A 20,940-nucleotide genomic window follows, 5' to 3' on the forward strand; every position below is an offset into this window, starting at 1 on the left:
CGTTCCTCATCAAACTTGTGCTCCAGACCCTTCACCAGCTTTGGCGCCCTTCTCTAAACCTGCTCCAGCACCTCAATGTCTTGTAGTGCGCAGCCCAAAACTGAACACAGGACTTGAGGTGCAGCCTCACCAGTGCCCAGTACAGGGGGGATGATCACTGCCTTGGCCCTGCTGGCCACACTATAGCTGATACAGGCCAGGATGCTGTTTGCCTCCTTGGCTGACTGGGCACAGGCTGGCTCATGTTCAGTCGGTCGCCAAAGGCACTCCCAGGAAGTCACAGGCTCTCCCAGAATTTGAAGGCGTGCCGCGGTTCGCGCCTGCAAGAACGCGAGGTCCCCTCCGAGCGCAGGACTACAGAGCCCAGCCCGCCCGGCCGCACCGCCCTCCGCTGACAGCGCCAAGATGGCGGCAGCCCGTCAAGGGGAGGTCGGCGCTCGCCTCAGCTGACAGCTCCAAGATGGCGGCGTTGCGGGACGGGGAGTTCGCCGCCCTGCAGAGCCTGCTGAAGGTGAGGGGTCCGCCGAGCTGCTGGGGGACGGGGCGCCGGGCCCGGCTGCTGCCGCCTGTCCCGGGCCGTGGCCGAGCATCCCCTGCTTTGCTCCCCACCAGGCACCGTCGAAGGACGCCGTGCGGCAGCTGTGCCAGGAGTGTTTCTCCAGCCCGCCCGCCGGCCTCGGCCCGCTGGCGCAGCGCGCCTGCCCCGACCTCACCGCCGACCTCGAAGAAGCGGAACAGGTAGGACCGGGCGGGACAGCGCCAGGCCCCATACGAAGGAGCAGGAGAACAGGAGCTCCCCGCCTGGCCACGCTGCGCGGGCGGGAGGGGAGGAGCGGCCCTCAGCAGCGCCAGCACAGGGGCTGGCACAGGCCCTCTGAACGATGCACGGCCCCATGGGACTCCCAGCGACCCCGACCGCTGCGGGAACGAAGCGTGCTGGGTAAAAGCTATCGTCCCTCAGAGGCACTGCCCGGAGGGGCCTTACAGGGTGGCAAAAGGGAAGAGGCATGCATGCTGGAGGACAGCTTGAATCTCAGCTCCATAGCTGTTAAGGCTGTCAGGCACCACTTGAATGTCCAGGACCCTGGGGTGGTCAGTCTCGCTGCAGAAGCTGTGTCTTTCCTGGCTACTTAAGGCTTGTCCTGTGCTTCATGTAATGCTTTTCAACCCAGCAGAGCCCTTCCTCCTCTTTCTTTTCCTACAGCTGGTATCTGCTTTGCACAACCTCACCAGACACGTCGTATACCATGGCTTGACAAAGGCAGAAGACATCCTCACACTCTTTCCCGAAAACTTCCACCAAAATCTGAAAAACCTTCTGACTAAGATAATCTTGGAGAACATGTGAGTGCTACCGACCTGCCATTTGCTCTTGGCTGGAAAGCCAAAGCCATAGTATCTCTTTTGATATGTAGATAGCTGGCAGCATGCAAAGTCTTGTTTCTGTTCATAGAATCACAGAATGGTTTGGGTTGGAAGGAACGTCATCTAATTCCAAACCCCTGGCATGGGCAGGGACACCTTCCATTAGACCAGGTTGCTCAAAGCCTCATCCCCCTGTTAATTTCATGTGTGATTAATTAATTCTGTGTGTGCCTTGGGCATAATCACACAGGCTGAGATGAGCAGAGTTGAATGAAATACATCATCTGAGTAGAACGGCAAACAAAACACAGCTGTGGTGGGCACAGAGGGTTTTTCCAAGACTTTTGGAATGGGTATGGGACTCATTCACGTAAGGCAAACCCCCTTTTATCCTAACAACTCACCTGTGTGGTGGAAAAATGATAAAACTTTGAGGGCTAGATTTCAGCACTACAGAATCTGCTTGGGTAGTATCTAGATGCCTGTCCACTTACCACCTTGGCTTACGTGTAGAGGCACTGCATGTGGTAGAGTGTAAGTGAGGTGGTGGAAGAGGATAGCAATTCTGCATGTTCGTACATCTCACTGCCTGGTAGCCCATCACTTTGATAAAACCTGGGAGAAAGGTACATGGTGTAAGTGAACTATAAAGAACTAATAGCTTGTCACCAGCTTGCCTGCCATCACCAGTGACAGCCTTTCCTTGGCACTCTAGCATAAGCAGTTTCTCTTCCTTGCTTCCTGCTGCAGCCCTGGTGACCCTTCTGTCAGGGATAACCCACTGAATGCTTTCCCTACCTTTCTTCTTTTCATTTCCTCCCTCCTGCCCCCTCAAGCACTGCTGATACTGTTTTTATTTCTCTTTTTCACAGCTCTGCTTGGAGGAATGAAGCACAAGCGAGTCAGAGTAAGTAGTAATTCATACCTCGATACAATTAATGTTTCTTGAGGTCATTGTTTAGAATAGCGCCTTGCAGTGTGTTTTCTTAATGTAGCACAGAGATACACCCATTTGCCTTAGATGACGCTGTATGACTGCAGCATCACAGAGCTTAGCAGAGGCCAAAAAGCTTGTATTTCGATCTGTGCAAAATTGTTACCAGTCTTCATGCAATTCCATTTAATGCTGAGTTTGTTCCTGCCTTGCAGAGTGCAATGTATTAATTATTTGCAAGAGTTTGAAAGTGAAGCACTCTGACCTCCCCATTCAAGTCATAAAGTGATGTCCATATTCAGTAATAAGGAGATGTATATATTGGGAATACTTTATCTTTGGACATCTAGACAACTCTGTGCATTCTTTCTCTTCCATGCATCAGGAAGTACACTGCATATATTCATAACTGCTTTTTCTCACCTTTCTAAACTGTGATGTAATTAAGGAATGCAAACTCTTAACAAAAGTGTCACAGGCAATGAGTTACATCCCAGTTAGGTGTTTCATGCAGCTACAACACTTTTTCTCTCCAAGAGGTATTCTTTACAACTGTAGCACTTGGAGGCTTAGAAATGAGAACTGGTACATAACAGACTACTCTGAGGTCTGCATCAATCTTCCTTACCCTTTTCTTTGGCTCCAGAGGAGATAATGCCCAACAGCTAAACAGTATGGCAAGACTCAAGAGCAGAGCATCCTGACACGTAGGAAGTCAAGGAAGAGAGCCAGGAGACTTGCGTGGCTAAATAAGGGAATGCTGGGTATGCTCAAGTGGAAGAGGAGAGTTTATAGGTCATGGAAGGAGGGGCTGGCCACTCGGGAGGAATATAAGGCTGCTGCTAGAGGATGTAGGAAGGCAGCTAGGATGGCTAAGGCCTCCTTAGAATTAAATCTGGCAAGAGGGGTCAAGGACAACAGAAAGAGCTTTTTCAAATACATAGCTGATAAAACTAACACCAGAGGCAAGGTTGGCCTACTGGTGAACGGGATGGGTGCCCTGGTGACAGAAGATACTGAGATGGCAGAGTTATTGAATGCCTTCTTTGTCTCAGTCTACTCTGCTGGAGGCAGTCCTGAAGAGTCCTGTACTCCTGAGACCTCAGATGAAGTCAGGTCACTGGAGCAGTTTGCCTTAGTCGACGAGGAATGGGTTAGGGACCAGTTGAGCAACCTGGACATCCATAAATCCATGGGTCCAGATGGGATGCACCCGTGGGTGCTGAGGGAACTGGCGGAAGTCATTGCTAGACCACTCTCCATCATCTTTACCAAGTCTTGGGAAACGGGAGAGGTGCCTGAGGACTGGAGGAAAGCAAATGTCACTCCAGTCTTCAAAAGGGCAAGAAGGAGGACCCGGGTAACTATAGACCGGTCAGCCTCACCTCCATCCCTGGGAAAGTGATGGAACACCTTATCCTTGATGCCATCTTAAGGCATGTCAAGGATAAGAGGGTTATGAGGGGCAGTCAACATGGCTTTACCAAGGGGAAGTCATGCTTGACCAACCTCATAGCCTTTTATGAGGAAATAACATTGTGGATGGATGATGGCAGAGCGGTGGATGTGGTCTACCTTGACTTCAGCAAAGCATTTGACACAGTCTCCCACAGAATCCTCATAGCTAAATTGAGGAAGTGTGGCCTTGATGATCAGGTAGTGAGGTGGACTGCAAACTGGCTGAAGGAGAGAAGCCAGAGAGTTGTAGTCTATGGGGCGGAGTCCAGTTGGAGGCCTGTATCTAGTGGAGTGCCTCAAGGGTCAGTACTGGGACCAGTATTATTTAATATATTCATCAATGATTTAGATGAGGGAATTGAGTGTACTATCAGCAAGTTTGCTGATGACACTAAGCTGGGAGGAGTGGCTGACACGCCAGAAGGCTGTGCTGCCATCCAGCGGGACCTGGACAGGCTGGAGAGTTGGGCAGGGAGAAACTTGTTGAAATATAACAAGGGAAAGTGTAGAGTCCTGCATCTGGGCAGGAACAACCCCAGGTTCCAATATAGGTTGGGTAACGACCTGTTAGAGAGTAGTGTAGGGGAGAGGGACCTGGGGGTCCTAGTGGATGGCAGGATGACCATGAGCCAACACTGTGCCCTTGTGGCCAAGAAGGCCAATGGCATCCTGGGGTGTATTAGAAGGGGGGTGGTCAGTAGGTCGAGAGAGGTCCTCCTTCCCCTCTACTCTGCCCTGGTGAGACCGCATCTGGAATATTGTGTCCAGTTCTGGGCCCCTCAGTTCAAGAAGGACAGGGACCTGCTGGAGAGAGTCCAGCGCAGGGCAACTAAGATGATTAAGGGAGTGGAACATCTCCCTTATGAGGAAAGGCTGAGGGAGCTGGGTCTCTATAGTTTGGAGAAGAGGAGACTGCGGGGGGACCTTATTAGTGTATATAAATATATAAAGGGGGAGTGTCATGAGGATGGAGCCAGGCTCTTCTCAATGGCAAACAATGATAGGAAAAGGGGTAATGGGTATAAACTGGAACACAAGAGGTTCCACTTAAACTTGAGAAGAAACTTCTTCCCAGTGAGGGTGACAGAACACTGGAACAGGCTGCCCAGGGAGGTTGTGGAGTCTCCTTCTCTGGAGACATTCAAAACCCGCCTGGACACATTCCTATGTAACCTTATCTAGGTGTTCCTGCTCTGGCAGGGGGATTGGACTAGATGATCTTTTGAGGTCCCTTCCAATCTCTAACATACTGTGATACTGTGATACCTGGAAGTACACTGTCTCTCTTAAGTTTTCATGGCCTTTAAATAGGTAGAGGGAATAAACTTGTGTAATGCTAATACAGTAAATAAAGCAGTTGCTTACATTAAACAATGTTCTAGTGTTACCAAGACATGTAATGCTTTTTCCTGTATCCTTGACACTATCATGCATTAGAGGAAATGAGAGCAAGCGTAACACACAAGCTAGCTCTTCAAAACTCAGAGGCAAAGCGCTTGGAGCACCACCCAGGAGCTTTGCTCAGACACTCATATCTTTGTATTCATTAGAAGAATATTTAACCTTGTTGCAGTGAGATTGTCCTCTAGGAAATGGATTATTTTAGTATTATATTCATGAAATATCTGACATATATTACATAGGGACCAAGGCAGAGATTTAAAGAACAGATACATGAATGGCTACTGCTCTCCTCCCAGCTATACTTGTTTTGTAGTGTACCATCTTTGCATGTGGTGGTTGGAGAACCTTGTTTGTCCTGCCAGTGTCATGAGGAGGCTTTCAGGGACTGGCTTATTGCAGAGTAAAAATGATATGAAACCAGGTAGGAGCACTAAAGTTGTACACTTCCCAGGGCCAGAAGTGGAGAAGCATGTACGTCCTGGTAGTCAGGGGTTTCATGGTCTGGTGTCATCATGTGCTGCCGGGCCTAACAGACCCATTTTTTAATCCCTCAAGTCTCCCTGCCTCGGCTGGTCGACATGGACTGGAGGGTGGACATCAAGACATCTTCAGACAGCATCAGCAGAATGGCAGTTCCTACTTGCCTGCTTCAGTTAAAGGTAACGTCAGTGGCTGTGTAAAGGATACAGGACCAAAACAGCCAAGTCCAACACCTGATTTATCAGTGATAGTGCAAAGCAGTGCAGACAGGCATCTGGTGTTTGCCTGTTGCCTCGTGGGCAGTTAACCAGAGGTGATCTTTAAAATACCACAGATCCTAGGAATGATGTCTCTGGTGAAAGCCCTCGTCTTCTTGCAAGGGAGAGTTCTCTTTGCAGGAGGATGCGAGAAGGCAGTGTATTTGTTCCTGCTCACCGTTGCTCTCTACAGAAAAAATGAAGATAAATTATAAAGTCATCTCCCTTTAATTCTAAGCCACTCATCGCCATGTTTAGCTGACTGCATTAGTTGGGAAATTACTTTTGATTACTAATAACTTGCTTCACTGGCCATATCTATCATTTAGGGACTAGAGCTGAACTTGCTGCTTATTATATTCTAGAGAGTTCTGGATCTCCCCAGCCAGTAAAAAGTGGGATGAGTGGGTTCCATAAGAGGAGGGGGAAAAAAATCCCTAGTTTCTGTGTGTGGGATGGGTGAAGTATTCTATGCAGTATCTGCTAAGATATTTTTGATATGGATGTGGCTTCCTGCTACGAGTCTCTTAACGATTTCCCTGTACCCATGGCAGTGTATGCTTACTTAAACACAGTCAGTGGGAGCATGCTTCATTAGTAAGGCACACAGCTTAAAAAATGTGCTGTGGTCATTCAGAATGGAGCTGGATGCCAAATTTAAGCCATTTTTCTTAATCTAGCTAATAAACACTGCAGGGACAGGCGGCCTGGGAAGAATACAGGAATGCTGTCCAGGAAGCTAGGGACCAGGTGAGGAAAGCTAAGGCCCAGTCAGAATTGAACTTGGCTAGGGATGTTAAGGATAACAGGAAGGGATTCTATATGTACGTAGCGAATAAAGACAGACTAGGGACAACGTAGGCCCCCTCCGGAAGATATCGGGAGAACTGGCTACTCAGGATTTGGAGAAGGCTGAGGTTCTTAATGACTTCTTTGCCTCAGTCTTCACTGGCAAAGGCTCTGACCACACCACCCAAGTCTTGGAAGGCAGACGCAGGGACTGTGAGAATGAAGACCCTAGGCCCACTGTAGGAGAGGATCTGGTTCGAGACCATCTTAAAAACCACAATGTGCACAAGTCCATGGGACCTGATGAAATCCATCCGTGGGTCCTGAAGGAGCTGGCGAATGAAGTTGCTAAGCCACTGGCCATCATATTTGAAAAACCATGGCAGTCAGGTGAAGTTCCCGACGACTGGAAGAAGGGAAATATAACCCCCATTTTCAAGAAGGGGAAAACGGATGACTTGGGGAATTACAGACCAGTCAGTCTCACCTCTGTGCCTGGCAAAATCTTGGAGCAGATTCTCCTGGAAGGCATGCTAAGGCACATGAAAAACAAGGAGGTGGTTGGTGACAGCCAGCATGGCTTCACTAAGGGGAAATCCTGCCTGACCAATTTGGTGGCCTTCTATGATGGGGCTACGAAACTGATGGACAGGGGCAGAGCAGTTGATGTCATCTACCTGGACTTGTGCAAAACCTGTGACACTGTCCCACACAACATCCTTGTCTCTAAATTGGAGAGACATCAATTTGATGGGTGGACCACTGGGTGGATAAAGAACTGACTGGATGGCCGCACGCAAAGAGTTGTGGTCAATGGCTCCATGTCCAGCTGGAGACCGGTAACGAGTGGTGTCCCTCAGGGATCGGTGTTGGGACCAGTCTTGTTCAACGTCTTTGTCGGTGACATGGACAGTGGGATTGAGTGCGCCCTCAGCAAGTTTGCCGATGACACCAAGCTGTGAGGTTCGGTTGATACACCGGAGGGAAGGAATGCCATCCAGAGGGACCTCGACACGCTTGTGAGGTGGGCTGATGCCAACCTCATGAAGTTTAACCATGCCAAGTGCAAGGTCCTACACCTGGGTCGGAGCAATCCCAGGCATGGCTACAGGTTGGGTAGAGAAGAGATTCAGAGCAGCCCTGCAGAGAAGGACTTGGGGGTGTTGGTCAATGAGAAAATGAACATGAGCCGGCTTCAGTGTGCTCTCGCAGCCCAGAAAGCCAACCGTATCCTGGGCTGCATCAAAAGGAGCGTGACCAGCAGGTCGAAGGAGGTGATCCTGCCCCTCTACTCTGCTCTCGTGAGACCTCACTTGGAGTATTGTGTGCAGTTCTGGTGTCCTCCACATAAAAAGGACATGGAACTGTTGGAACAAGTCCAGTGGAGGGCCACGAGGATGATCAGGGGACTGGAGCACCTCCCGCATGGAGACAGGCTGAGAAAGTTGGGGCTGTTCAGCCTGGAGAAGAGAAGGCTGCGTGGAGACCTCATAGCAGCCTTCTAGTATCTGAAGGGGGCCTACAAGGATGCTGGGGATGGACTCTTCATGAGGGACTGTAGTGACAGGACAAGGGGTAACGGGTTCAAACTTAAACAGGGGAAGTTTAGATTGGATCTAAGGAAGAAATTCTTTACTGAGAGGGTGGTGAGGCACTGGAATGGGTTGCCCAGGGAGGTTGTGAATGCTCCATCCTTGGTGGTGTTCAAGGCCAGGTTGGATGAGGCCTTGGGTGTCATGGTTTAGTGTGGGGTGTCCCTGCCCATGGCAGGGGTGTTGGAACTAGATGATCTTAAGGTCCTTTCCAACCCTAACTATTCTATGATTCATAATGGTGCCAAAAAAAACCATGAATAAATTTTTCATCAGCTAATGCTTGCATTCCTATTTTCAGATGCAGGAAGATGTTGCCTTATGTGGAAGTAGTCCTGTTGTTTCTGCACTGACTGTGGAATTGAGCAAAGAAACCCTGGACACAATGTTAGAAGGTCTGGGAAGGATCCGGGACCAACTTTCTGCCGTTGCAAACAAATGAGTACTCAAGGACATGGATTCCAGCAGTGAGGAAGGGGAGTATTCTCCACCTATAGCTCTCACAAGTGGCAGGCTAGCATAACATGTTTCCTGTTGTAACAAAACAAAATCAAAGAGATTTCTTGATTAAGATAGGTGTTGAAAAGCTAACACTTAAACATTCCTTTGGTCTGATGCCAGAAAGTGTTTTCCTAAGGTGGTGTTGAACAGAAGCTGATATGTATTTTAGACTAGGATTTGAGGTCTCAGAGCTTGGCTTAATCACAAGGGTCATAACTGGAAACAGCAAATAGCTGTAGCCAGTGAAGCAAGTGCTATCTCTCTGCCCTGAAATTAGGATCTAAAAGGCTTAAGCTGTTTGATATGCTGCCTTCCAGCACCAGCAGAAAAGAAGGGTGGTTCTCTGTAGAATGTGTATGTACTGAGGTGCATGCTGGATATAGCAGTTTTTCTCTCTCATTGAAGCACAGCCGTGCTGCAGGTTATTATTACATGCTAATGTTTTGAAATAGGGCAATTACGCTACAACACATGCCCTCCCGATCAGCTTCATAGCACCATTTGCAAAATGACTAGCCTGAACATCTTTAGCAGCAAGTAATTTCCTCCTTCTGTTTAAAAAGAAAATAAAAGAGTTCAGATAAGTCATGTTTGGGTTTATTATGCTCTGGGCTTTGCCTTCACTGCACAAAAGACAGGCTAGGACAGTAAAGAACTGATGGCCATTGTCTGTACACTGGAGGAAGTCCTTCTGTGGCAATATGTGCCTATACTTCCCCAAAGTGTTCTGCTGTTTGTTTATATAATTCTTCCTTTAATTAAAAAATGAACTGATAATTGATTTTGTGAATCATTTTGAGGCTAGAAGAGATGTTGTCCTGGGTTACCTCAGCCTCTTTGTGATGGTGCTAGTTTGTAGGCTGTTCAATGGATCTTTACTTTTGTTGCTGGAGAGAGATCTTTTGTTTCCTGTTGAAATGGATTCATCTTTTAAGCTGTCTTCTCTTCATTATAATACAGTTTCAGGACACCTTTTTTTCCATGGGCACCAGCTCTGTGCAATATCACAGGTGATGACCCTGACCTAAAAACATCTTCATTGAAAGTGTGGAGGAGTAAGTGCAGAAAATTAACAAAATTCAGATGCTTCTTTCTGATAAGCTTCTATAATGCTCCAGACTAGAAGACAGTTCTTCAGTTTGAGGAATTTTTGTTGCCTTTGCAGCCTAGCCTTAAAAAAAAAAAATCCCCGAATAGTTTATATTGTACTGTTTATTTTAGAAGGTAAGACTCACTGAGGAGGTAAATGATGCATAATGAAATACTCAGTGTTAGAGGAGCTGAGGGAGTGAATACACAAAGGAAATCCTCAAGATAAACACTGAAGCTACAGCCAGAATGTTGTAGGGCCTAATGAAATGAAAACTGATAGTTGCATAGAGTTCTCTTATAAAACCGTTATACAGCTATAGAATTGAAAGAAAAGAAAGACTTAAAACTGAAAAGGCTTTTCCAGTGTTAGAGTGGTGCTAGCTGCAGGCAGCTATAAGTTGCTTGTGAAGACTTAATAAAGGAGGGTGTCCACTGGATCAGAGTCAGGACAAAGATCTGATGACTTCAAGGGGTATAGCTCAAGTCATTCTGCAAGAAAATACTGGTATTTTCTAGCCCAAGCTTTAGGAGGCTGTCAGAGCTTGCCGTCAAATCTTTGCCTCAAGTGATGTGTATTTCCTTGTTGGCTGTTACCACCTTCCTTAGCCAGAAGAGCTGAGACTGCTCAAAAAAAACAGGTGTATAAAACAAGACAGGCTGAGTAAGACTATCATTACCTGACCAGCAAGAGTATGTCACATTAAAGTCCTATTTACAGAGACAGCTGCGCAGGGAGAGAGTAATGTGCCTGCTATCACAGGCAGTCATATGTGATCTCTTTCATAAAATGATTGCTCTCAAAATCAGATTACTTTTTCTCCTCCTTCCACGTACTGCTGCTATTTGGTAGGCTAGCCTATATGTATTCAGAATTACTTGTTCTTGAGCCAATACTCTCTTCAGCTTACTTCTACCTTTCAATTTTTGCCAGCTGAGATGAAACCATGACACCCTCCTACTTATGAAGCAGTAAAATCCTCCTCTGCTTTTGATGGTTGAACCTAGTAAGCTCTATATTCTGTGCCTTTCAGCATCATAGGGACCATTCTTTACTCTAGTTTGCATCTCCCTTGAGTGGGGTCACCACAGTTGTTCATTTCGGGAGAATAGTTGGTTGGATGAGGCCTTGGGTGACCTGGTTTAGTGTGGGGTGTCCCTGCCCATGGCAGGGGGGTTGGAACTAGATGATCTCAAGGTCCTTTCCAGCCCTAACTATTCTATGATTCTATGATTCTATGACATTAATAAAGAATAGAGCTGGTATAGTATGTGTATCACCTGAATGAACTCCTCCTCCCAAGAAACCACAAGCCTTGGTTGGGAAGTGGAGCTCAAAAACTGTTTTCATTCCAGTATTTGAGGAATAGAAAAAACACCTCCTACATGTACACTGTTTATCAAGTGATAACTCAATTACACTAAGCAAAGCAGTGTAACTGAGTTAATACATACATTTGTTTGTAAAACACAAGTATGCAAGTTACATTTGAATTGTAATTTCACAGTTTGGACATTGTGTTGGATTTGACTATGTCAAAGCATTGAGAAAGCATTAAAAACTTCAAATCCTACTTTGTATTATTCTGAATGAAATCTTGCTTTGTTTTACTGCAAGAAATGTGTACTTCAGGGTGTTCAGGCTAAAAGTTGTATAGATGGGATTGGGAGGAAGAACATCTTAGGAAGAAAGCGCCTTTAGGATTCCAAGCTTCCCCTTCAATTAATAATCTTTAAACATTAGTTTTAAACAGTATAAACAGCAAAACATATTTAAAACAGTAGAAGACTATAAGACTCATGATGGTTTGGTACAAGTATAATAGCTACTCTAGGTTTAAGTTTTGGGTTTGTGAAATTTGCGTATTCAAGTTCTACCAAAACTATTATCTATACAAAGTTTTTGCTTTGTTTGTAACGGAGATATTGTTATTTCAGTTCACATACCATGACTAGTCATCCTGTTTAAAATTGTTTTGACCTAAGTAAAAAATGTTAGTTGCAATTTTTTTGGTATCCAATTTTCCAATAGAGTTTATATTTAACAGTATATATGCGACCCCTTGCCCAGATCAGGACTGAAAAAATGGGGGTTTCTTGTAACAAATCTCTTAAGCGAACAACATCGCTCTCCCAAAATCACAACAGTCCAGCTTAATCTCAGTTTTTGCTGCTAGGAACAAAGTGTAACTTCCTTAGCTGCTTTATAACTGTAGTTATTCTGAATCACACTAACCCCTACAAAAGTAACTAGTGTAATGAATTCATCAGTCTTTCTCACATACCCCTGGAAAAAATTCATCTCGCTAAGATGTAGAGAGGTAAAGTAGGTGCATAAGGTTGCAATTTAACCAGTGATAGCACTGGGGGTTGAGGAATCCTACCTCCCCAGACCCTCTTCTAACTACTTGACCCCTTAGAAACTTTATTCCACAACACAGTAATTACACTAACCGTTACATATTTTTCCTCCCATCTACATGGACAGCTGCTGATTTTTGCTGTATTTTTCACAGAATTACAGACTGGTTTGGGTTGGGAGAGACCTTGAAGCTCATCCATTTCCAACCCCTGCTGGGGGTCCCTGCAGGGCCACCTTCTACTGGACCAGGTTGCTTCAAGCCCCATCCAAGCTGGCCTTGAACACTGCCAGGGATGGGGCAGCCACAGCTTCTCTGGGCAACCTGTGCCAGTGCCTCACCACCCTCACAGGAAAGAACGTCTTCCTATTATGTTTTCATAATATTTTTTTCCCCTCATATTGTTGATGTAAGAAGTTAATAATGCTTGGGACATTTGGGCTTTGACTATTACTGCCACCTCCAATGTGTAACTTGATTAATGCAATGTAATTTAGCCTCCAGTTGGCTTACCACTTTACAATAACCACACAGGGAATATCACTGCAGTAGCACAGCCCTGCTGAATCCATAGGTATCCTTAGAAGCCTCATGGTAGGCATCAGTTTTTGAAGTGACATACAACTATCTGTGAAGACTAAGGTATTATACTGCGACTAATCAGTAGCTACAACGTCCCTGTTCTCACAGGGTATACGTGGCAGTCGCTAACGGTCCTTAACATTTAAAGCACATTAAGAACCTGACTATTGCTGCATCTGCTCACCACTCTACACACCTCTTTTCTGGGGTTATTAATGCATACTAGTCTTGCCACCGACGTTGCTACTGATTAAGTATGGATGAAGTATATAACAAAAATACCAACAGCTTGTGACATAAACTCACTGTCTTTGTTTTATCAAGTTTCACAGGAAAAGAGGAACCACAGTAGGGTCAGAGCTAGCATTGCAAGTCTGGCATGCTTCCTAAGACCTCTCCTACAACCCTGGTCTTTCACAAAGGAAAGTGTGCGAATGAAAGGAATACACTAAACTTTCCTGTAAGAGTAAATACCTTTTCCCCAGGAGATGGCGAGCTTGATCTCCCATTTCTATTCCCTCAGCAGTTTCTGGTCAGGAAGCAGTAGCCTGGGCTGTCCTCAGATGCTAGGAGCAACCTAGTGCCTGCAATAGCCTACACAGACCCGTTCACTTTAGCAGCAAAACAGAAAAGGGGTTATTATTCACTGGTCTGTCATCTGCTAACACATTTGTGGGGTGAAGCAGCTGAGCACAGTTTAGGGGAAGCTGGCAGAGGAGGTAGTGGCAGTCAGTTCTCTGCAGTGTGCCAGTCATTTTAATCACAAAGAAGTAGACAACCTGCCTTCTCTTTTTTTTGCCAGGCTCATTGCAAATTCCTGCAGGGACAGCTTTGGCACCTGCAAGGCAAAGAATGGCATTGTATATAGAGGATGCCGACAGCTTGGAATGTTTGGACCAGTTTCCAAACTGGCCCATCGCAGACAACTGAAGTTTTGCATTGTTTTTGCTTTAAATAGCGGTGAGCAGGGCACTGTAAGAATCATCTCTGAGGGAGGAAGGAAGAGGCGGGAGGGAGAGCTCCTTCACTCCCAAGCATGTTACAAACAAGTTTTATTGAGCAACCCTGGTTTAGTGGAAGGTGTCCCTGCCCATGGCAGGGGGGCTGGAACTGGACAATCTTTAAGGTTCCTTCCAACCCGAACCACTCTGTGATTCTATGATTCTAAGCACAATGCATCCTATATATTTGATCTCTATTTTCCACATATACATATATATATACATATGGATTCTTGCTGCTGTTAATACAAAGCCTGGGATGAAAGCATCCCCTCTCCTCACTGACCCTCTGCACCCCCAGCTCCCAGCAGGCATTCTCTTGCCAGTCTAAGAGAGGAAATGCTAATGCATCCCAGCAACACTCGCTCAGCACAGAGTGCTGTCAAACATGCAAAGTAAACACACCAAACAGAGACCGTTAAATAGCATCCCACTTGCATCCTTACTCTCTTGGAGTTACTGCTGTTGTAAAAGGCTGGTTTGGAACAAGAGTAGGTATGGCTCCTCCTCTTCCCTCCAAAGAAGACAGTTTTTCATGTTGACAGCATCCTTTTATGCTGAGGAGGTAGTGAAGGTTGACTGCCAACTAGCAGCAGAAATATAACAGCATCCATTAGAGCTGTTAGCTTGAGTCAGCCAGGGCTTTTGTTTGTGATTTAGAAGGTTATAACTCAGCCATGCAAATAAGATGGAGGAGGAACTTTACACTGAATATCTAGACCTTGCAGTGGGATTTCTAGTTTCTTCAAGAAAAAAAAACAAACCAACAAACAAAAAAAAAACAACCCACAAAAACCCCAAAACCCACCAAACCCAAAAAAACCCCACCACAACCCAAGTTTGCTTTGACACTGCAGCATGCTGTAAGGAAGAGATAAGAAAACCTAAATGAGAAGACTGCAGCATACGAGTGCCTGGCCTTTGCACTGACAGGGAATTGGGCTAATTGGAAATGCTGACATCTTTACAGCTGTATCAGTGACTGCAGGTCCAGGGGTGTCCTAACTGTCTGTATCAGTAAGCCTTGAGGCAAATATCATCATCACTTCCCAACAAAGTGCTACACAAGCCAGCACGGCTCCCTGGGCTGTGTCTCTGCTCCACATCACGGCAGGGCTCAGCCTGCAGAAAGTTCACTGCACATCTGTTACTAGAACCACTAAGTTATGCACTGTCCCAGATTATTTGGTTCCTTAGTGCTTTATGGCATTTAGGCGTTGCTGCCTCATGCCCAAGCCTGTTTCTGTATTTATCTCATTTATATGCCCACATTGAGACATGACCCTTACTTTTGAATATTATTTTTCTTAATCCACTAACTACAGTCAGTATTATTCCAGGATATACCAAACCAGAACAGCAGAGCATCATGGATAATCTAGAAAGTTTGAACTGGCTGTCTACACACTGTTGATATGCTCTTGTAAAGACATGTCTGGTGACAAATAAAGAATCAGAAGATAAGAATGAAATCAAAGAAACACAAGAGCATGACTGGAGTGCACTGCATAACTGTAAGCTTTGAGAGGTGGATTTAGAGACAACTTTTCTTTCACTTCCCTCAAAAGGGCAGCATGAAAGTGTATGTGGCCATCTGTGTCTCAGGATATTTTCCTTTTCCTGGGCACAGATGGTAAACTTCAAACATCACTGTTAGTCTCATCTATCACATCAACCCTGTGAGAAATCTTGTTTACAATTTCTATCCATTGCTTTCCAGTGACCTCATTTCTCCCTTTGGTACCATCTTAGAAGATCCGGCTAATATTAAAGGCACTAGAATAGACACGTTCAAAGCTCCCCTTGTGGGTGTGGTAGTTTTCAGTTTTCAATAAAGCAACAACCCTTGGAAATGAAATGAAATCTGGACCTTGTTCTCAGGCAAGAAACAAATTAAAAACCTTTCCTATGCTTTAAAAAAAAAACCAAAAAAACACCAAAAAACCCCCCAAAACCCCAAACAGCTAAGCAAGAAATCTAACTAAGGTGTACCCATCATTCCCTCTTCTGCCCTAGTCTGCACATCACCTCTCTAGACTGCTTATTCTCCAAGGCAGAGGCCTTGTCTTCACCACAGGGGACTGACACTGACACTGCTACTCTCATCCATACCAACAAGGATCCTGCACCTTCATTCAGTTATTTCAGGATCAGATTTCAGGCTTCAGATACTTCTGATATACTTCTGATAACCATCCCTCTGGGTCCATCCAATATGCAGTATCAGAAGGGATCCCAGGGCAACATTACACAAGAAAAAAAATTTTTGTGGCATTTTGGGTTAAAATTTCTTCTTCCCCTACATTTCCGTTTTCTTAAATCATTCTGTATCATCCTGGCAGTGTTCAAGGCCAGGCTGGACAGGGCTTGGAGCAACCTGGTCTAGAGGAAGGTGTCCCTGCCTGTGGCAGGGGTTTGTAACTCAAGAGCTTTAAGGTCTCTTCCAACCCAAACCATTGTATGATTCTATGATCCTCCACTCCAGAGCAGAATGCACTCTGGCAGTGAAAGAGCATCATCGTATTTCAAGAATTCAATGATAATAATAAACGAAAAGTACCAAAAAAAAAAAAAAAAAAAAAAGTAAACAAACAGATTTTCTTAATGCTTCTGTTGAAGCAGTGAAGAGAGCCATGAAGTCTGTGAGTCACTGAAAATGAAGTCAACTTTCAGGTAGTGAAATTCAATTAATTGGTAACTGTCTAGAAAGGGGGACACAGCCAGGACTCTTGAGCATCTCACTTTACCTCTGTCTTCTGCCCAGCACGTAGAAAGCTACATTACATCTATTTGGGGGGAGATAGGATAATTAACCTGATCCTCTTGGTGTTAAGCCTCTTGAAGTGTGTAGGCAAAGGAACTTACAAATGTACTGAGCATACTGCCAAGAAAAAGAGGTCAATGCTAGAGTACTGTGTTCCCTAAGACAGCGCAGGCTGAAATGATTCTCTGCTGTCTACAAAGAAAACAGTCTTTTGTGGAATTTATCACTCTCCCATTTCTCAGGAACACAGTACCGCAGTTCTTTAAGAATACAACACACTCCTGAACTAAAACCTGAATCACTATCACAATGCTCTTCAAAGGCATCATGTCCTGCTGGGTTTTATAGCTGAGAGCAAGTCTTCACCTCTCCTTGACCCACTTTATAAGTGTGTCCTTCTACCTCATTCATATGAAAGGCTTTGGAAAGAAATTGCGAATGGAAGCTACAGTGAAAAATCAGCTCATCTCTTTCTTTCGAAAGAACCTCCTTTGCTTTTGTCTCCATCTAAGACTTCCGTATAAACCAGCAACTTACTGAGATGATTCCCCTTAGTATGCTCCCTTCCCTTCTCCACCTCTGCAGCAGCCTTGCTCTTCCTTTCATATAGCTGTGAGTTAAATTTGCTGGGCACAGGAAAGAAATGTCATGTATTTACATTCCCCACTGTCTGTGTGATGCACATGCTCCTGCAGAGTGAGGAAGAGATTGTGGCGCTTCCGAATGAGTCAAGCCTGGATGGTTCTGATCGATTCACTGACATGAATTTCATTTTCACAGCTAGCTCCCTGTTACCCATGGGTTTTTTTGTTTTTGTGAGGATTGCCAGGTATACAGGCATTTGCTGTAGGATTTGCTACAGAATAAATATGTCCTGGAGGGCAGTACAGCCTTGGCAGGTCTTTAGGAAGGTCTGCAGAGCCTGCAGGTATCAGCGATGTCTCAGGGGTGGAGTGATGTATCACTCAAATAAACCTGAGATGAAACAGATGCAGAGAACAGGGAAAAGGCCTAATAAGGCATCCTCGAGTGAAATATAAATACAGTTTTTTGCGGTTTTTTTCGTGACATTTGGACATTCCACACCTGAGGGAGAAATGCCTGCAATAAACTAGCTATGCTCAGGTGTAGTCCTTTATTAGGGTTGGTCCACAAAGAGGTTTATAGAATCACAGAATGGTTTGGCTTGGAAGGGACCTTAAAGCTCACCTAATTCTAACCCCCTGCCACAGTCAGGGACACTTTCCACTAGATCAGGTTGCTCAAAGCCTCATCCAACCTGGCTGCAAACACTGCCAGGGATGGGGCAGCCACAGCTTCTCTGGGCAACCTGTGCCAGGGCCTCACCCACCCTCACAGGGAAGAACTTCCTCGTATCTCATCTCAGTCTCCCCTCTGTCAGGTTAAAGCCATTCCCCCTTGTCCTGTCACTATAGGCCCTTGTCAAGAAAGCCTCTCTAGATTTGTTGTCAGCCCCTTTAGGCACTGGAAGCTGATCTAAGGTCTCTAAGGTTCCACTTGCCTGAAAGGAGCCAACATTTCCCTCCTCATGCCATCTCACTCCGAATTGCTCATTTGTACATGCTTGACAGTGAAAGGGTTAACTTGGAGAAAGCCCCTTAACAACCCTCTCCTGAATGTGATGGAAATCTGAAGTGACCCCTCTGGTCCAGCATGTTCACTCAGACCAGAGACTTCTTCCTAATTAGCAACAATAAATTCAAAGCAGATGGGAAAACTGAGCTCCATTCCCTGATCCAGCTTTCAAAGCCCTTTGATTTCAGAATCCCTCGGCAGCTCTTTGACTTTTCTCACCTGTCAGATTCCCTGGCAAGATTGATAGGGTCTGAACAGGAGGACATCAGTGCAAATTCTGGTACTGGTTCTCTCCCATGCCAAATTTCCCACATCTGACCGGGTTAATTGCAGCTTCTCTCTCTGCTTTTGATGTAAAGATCCTTTGATGTTTTTTTCTTATCCTTCCTCATCACCAGTTTGTTACAACACTTTGCAAGGGTCAATGGCTGCCCCCTTAACACGTCTGCATTCCTTCTCCCATACGCAAACTGCTGCCTGTATAGAATCATAGAATGGTTTTGGTTGGAAGAGACCTTAAAGCTCTTGTAGTCCCAACTCCCTGCTATGGGCAGGGACACCTTCCACTAGACCAGGTTGCTCCAAACCCCATCCAACCTGGCCTTGAACACTGCCAGGGATGTGGCAGCCACAGCTTCTCTGGGCACCCTGTGCCAGGGACTCACCCCCCTCACAGGGAAGAACTGTATTAAAAAAAAGAATAAATCAGTTGAGTTTTTGTTGTTGTTTGTTTTTTTTTTTTTTTAAATCAGATTAGGTTTTTCCTCAGCTGCAGTCTTGGGCCAGATTTCACTACTTATTTTTACTTTGGACTTGAAATAAGTAAATCATCTGTTGTTTTGTCATGCGCTCTCCTCATAGCGTCTTATAAAGCTTAACTCAGTGTTTGTAAACCAGCCTGAGATCCCCAGAGAGAAAGAATCACTGAAAGGCCAACCAGCAGCACCAGCCAGCATCATAGAGCACAGGGCAGCCCAGACACAGTGCAGTGGGAGTTAAAAGAGGGGAGTGATGTGGCAGCCACCCAGGGGTCATCCTTCCCCACCCAGCTTTCCCACCCGGCCATAAGTCCCCACCCAGGGAGAAGATACTCAAGCTTACCACGATAGTCTGGTATTGAGAGGGTCAGTTTTGACTTTTGCCTCAGGACTTCCAAACTCTCTGTCACAGCATTTGAAACTGCATTAGTTTGAGAAAGTGGCAAACACCACCACCACCAACAAGTTGTATTTTTTTCTGCAGGCATTGCTTAAAACAGAAAGCAAACCAACATCATTGCTGACACACACAGCCCCAGAGGCAGCAGCAAGACGCGCAGATCCATGCAACTGGCCCTGGTGCTCCGTCAAGGCTACAGTCCTGTATTTATCACCCCAGAACTTTCAGCATAGAAAATTTTGGGGTTCTTTTACTATCAGGTTATGGAAGATCATTAAACAGCTTTCCACTCATATGCTGGGCCATTTGGTGACTGAAGTGAATACTGTGATGGTTTGTTCTCAGTTTTCCATCACTTTCTTTTCCCCAGTCTTCTGTGTAATTTGCTCTGTCTGGCTATTTCAAAGCACATCTTTATGATGTCCTTTTACTCTATTCAAATCACCATCTGTTTGTTTCATTAGCAGTCTCACTTGGGGGGCAGGGTGTATTTAAGAGGGCATTCAACACTCAAAAATTAAAAGCCTTGGAACTAACATTATGCAATTGGAAAATGATAAAGTGCTGCTCCTTGGCAATTTTCAGAAGCTTGTCTGAAAGCTTTCTTGATACTTCCTTCTTCTTTTTTACCTTTAACTGTGAATCACTGGTTTAATTGCAGACTAACAAGAACTAAATGCTTCATGCATTTCAAAGAGTGGCTGTTAAATGATCAAGCTAATGCTCCATGGGTTCACGTATTTATTTGAGTGCATGGCTCTCAGCAAAGAAATGTGACGTGACTAGACACAACGCCAGTCCTCCCAGAACCACCAGCCCCTTCTACTCTGCCTTCAAGAGGGTTAAATCTAACAGAAATGGTTCTAGGCTTAGCAGGTCACAGGCCAGCAACACATCTGATTAACGAAAGGGCTGCCACACTGCTTATCTAGAAAAATGCACACCACCTTAAAATAAACAGGCATAAAAAGGGGAGTATTTGCCACCCAGAGTGCCAGTGCCACATGGAAGAGATTTTTCACCTATCTACCAGGGAGTGCGAGGTTGTTGGGACACAATGGCAACTCACTGAGTAATTTCTTGCTGAACAAGAGCGGGAGTGTTGAATTCCACTTGGTGTCTGCTTGCCCCCTTGTTCTGTAGCAAAGGATGGAAAAGAAGCCCAGCTGGAGAAGAAAAAGGAGACTCTTGCACTGTATTATTGTACTGCATTGCATTTGATTTCTGGGTGATGAGGGTACCTTGGCTGCAGGGGGAAAATGAGGATCAGGCAGACAAGGAGCATGAGGGGTCATGCAGTGATTTGTTTCTTCGCTGGGCTGTTAACTCAAGCAGTAACCATCCCAGATGTTTTACTGGTTTAGCTCCTGGATTTGAAAGGTTCTTCCTGAAGCTGTGACTCCTAGACTCACCAGACTACAGCTGAGGCTGTAATACCTGACTGGAAACAAAACAAGACACTTCAAAACCACAAACACATCATAACTAATGGACTGCTAATGTGCTCGAGTCCAGAGTCCTGCTCATGGAGAAGTATGCTACCACTTGTATCTGCATGGGCTGCTGAGTGAAAATATGACTGAAAAGTGAGGAAACAATCTCAAGCTGTG

The 20,940-nt window shown here is 45.5% G+C and overlaps 1 protein-coding gene across 1 annotated transcript; it reads left to right on the forward strand.

Annotated features, from left to right (window-relative positions):
- The first annotated feature begins 396 nt into the window (after positions 1-396).
- COMMD9 (COMM domain containing 9) lies at positions 397-11,727 on the forward strand. Its single transcript, XM_080618506.1, has 6 exons — positions 397-511; positions 613-738; positions 1,205-1,344; positions 2,238-2,272; positions 5,717-5,820; positions 8,581-11,727. The coding sequence occupies exons 1-6, from the start codon at positions 461-463 to the stop codon at positions 8,719-8,721; spliced, it is 597 nt and encodes a 198-aa protein (XP_080474632.1). The 5' UTR covers positions 397-460; the 3' UTR covers positions 8,722-11,727.
- The last annotated feature ends 9,213 nt before the right edge of the window (positions 11,728-20,940 follow it).

Source organism: Psittacula echo (genome assembly GCF_963264785.1).
Source record: "Psittacula echo genome assembly, chromosome: 5".
Classification (NCBI taxonomy): domain Eukaryota; kingdom Metazoa; phylum Chordata; class Aves; order Psittaciformes; family Psittacidae; genus Psittacula; species Psittacula echo.

What these genes read in the sequence shown, in the direction of transcription:
- COMMD9 (XM_080618506.1), top strand. Translation starts at nt 461, where the DNA reads ATGGCGGCGTTGCGGGACGGGGAGTTCGCCGCCCTGCAGAGCCTGCTG. An exon ending in ACCTCGAAGAAGCGGAACAG is followed by an intron (nt 739 to 1,204) that starts GTAGGACCGGGC and finishes CTTTTCCTACAG; the next exon opens with CTGGTATCTGCTTTGCACAA. An exon ending in AAGATAATCTTGGAGAACAT is followed by an intron (nt 1,345 to 2,237) that starts GTGAGTGCTACC and finishes TCTTTTTCACAG; the next exon opens with CTCTGCTTGGAGGAATGAAG.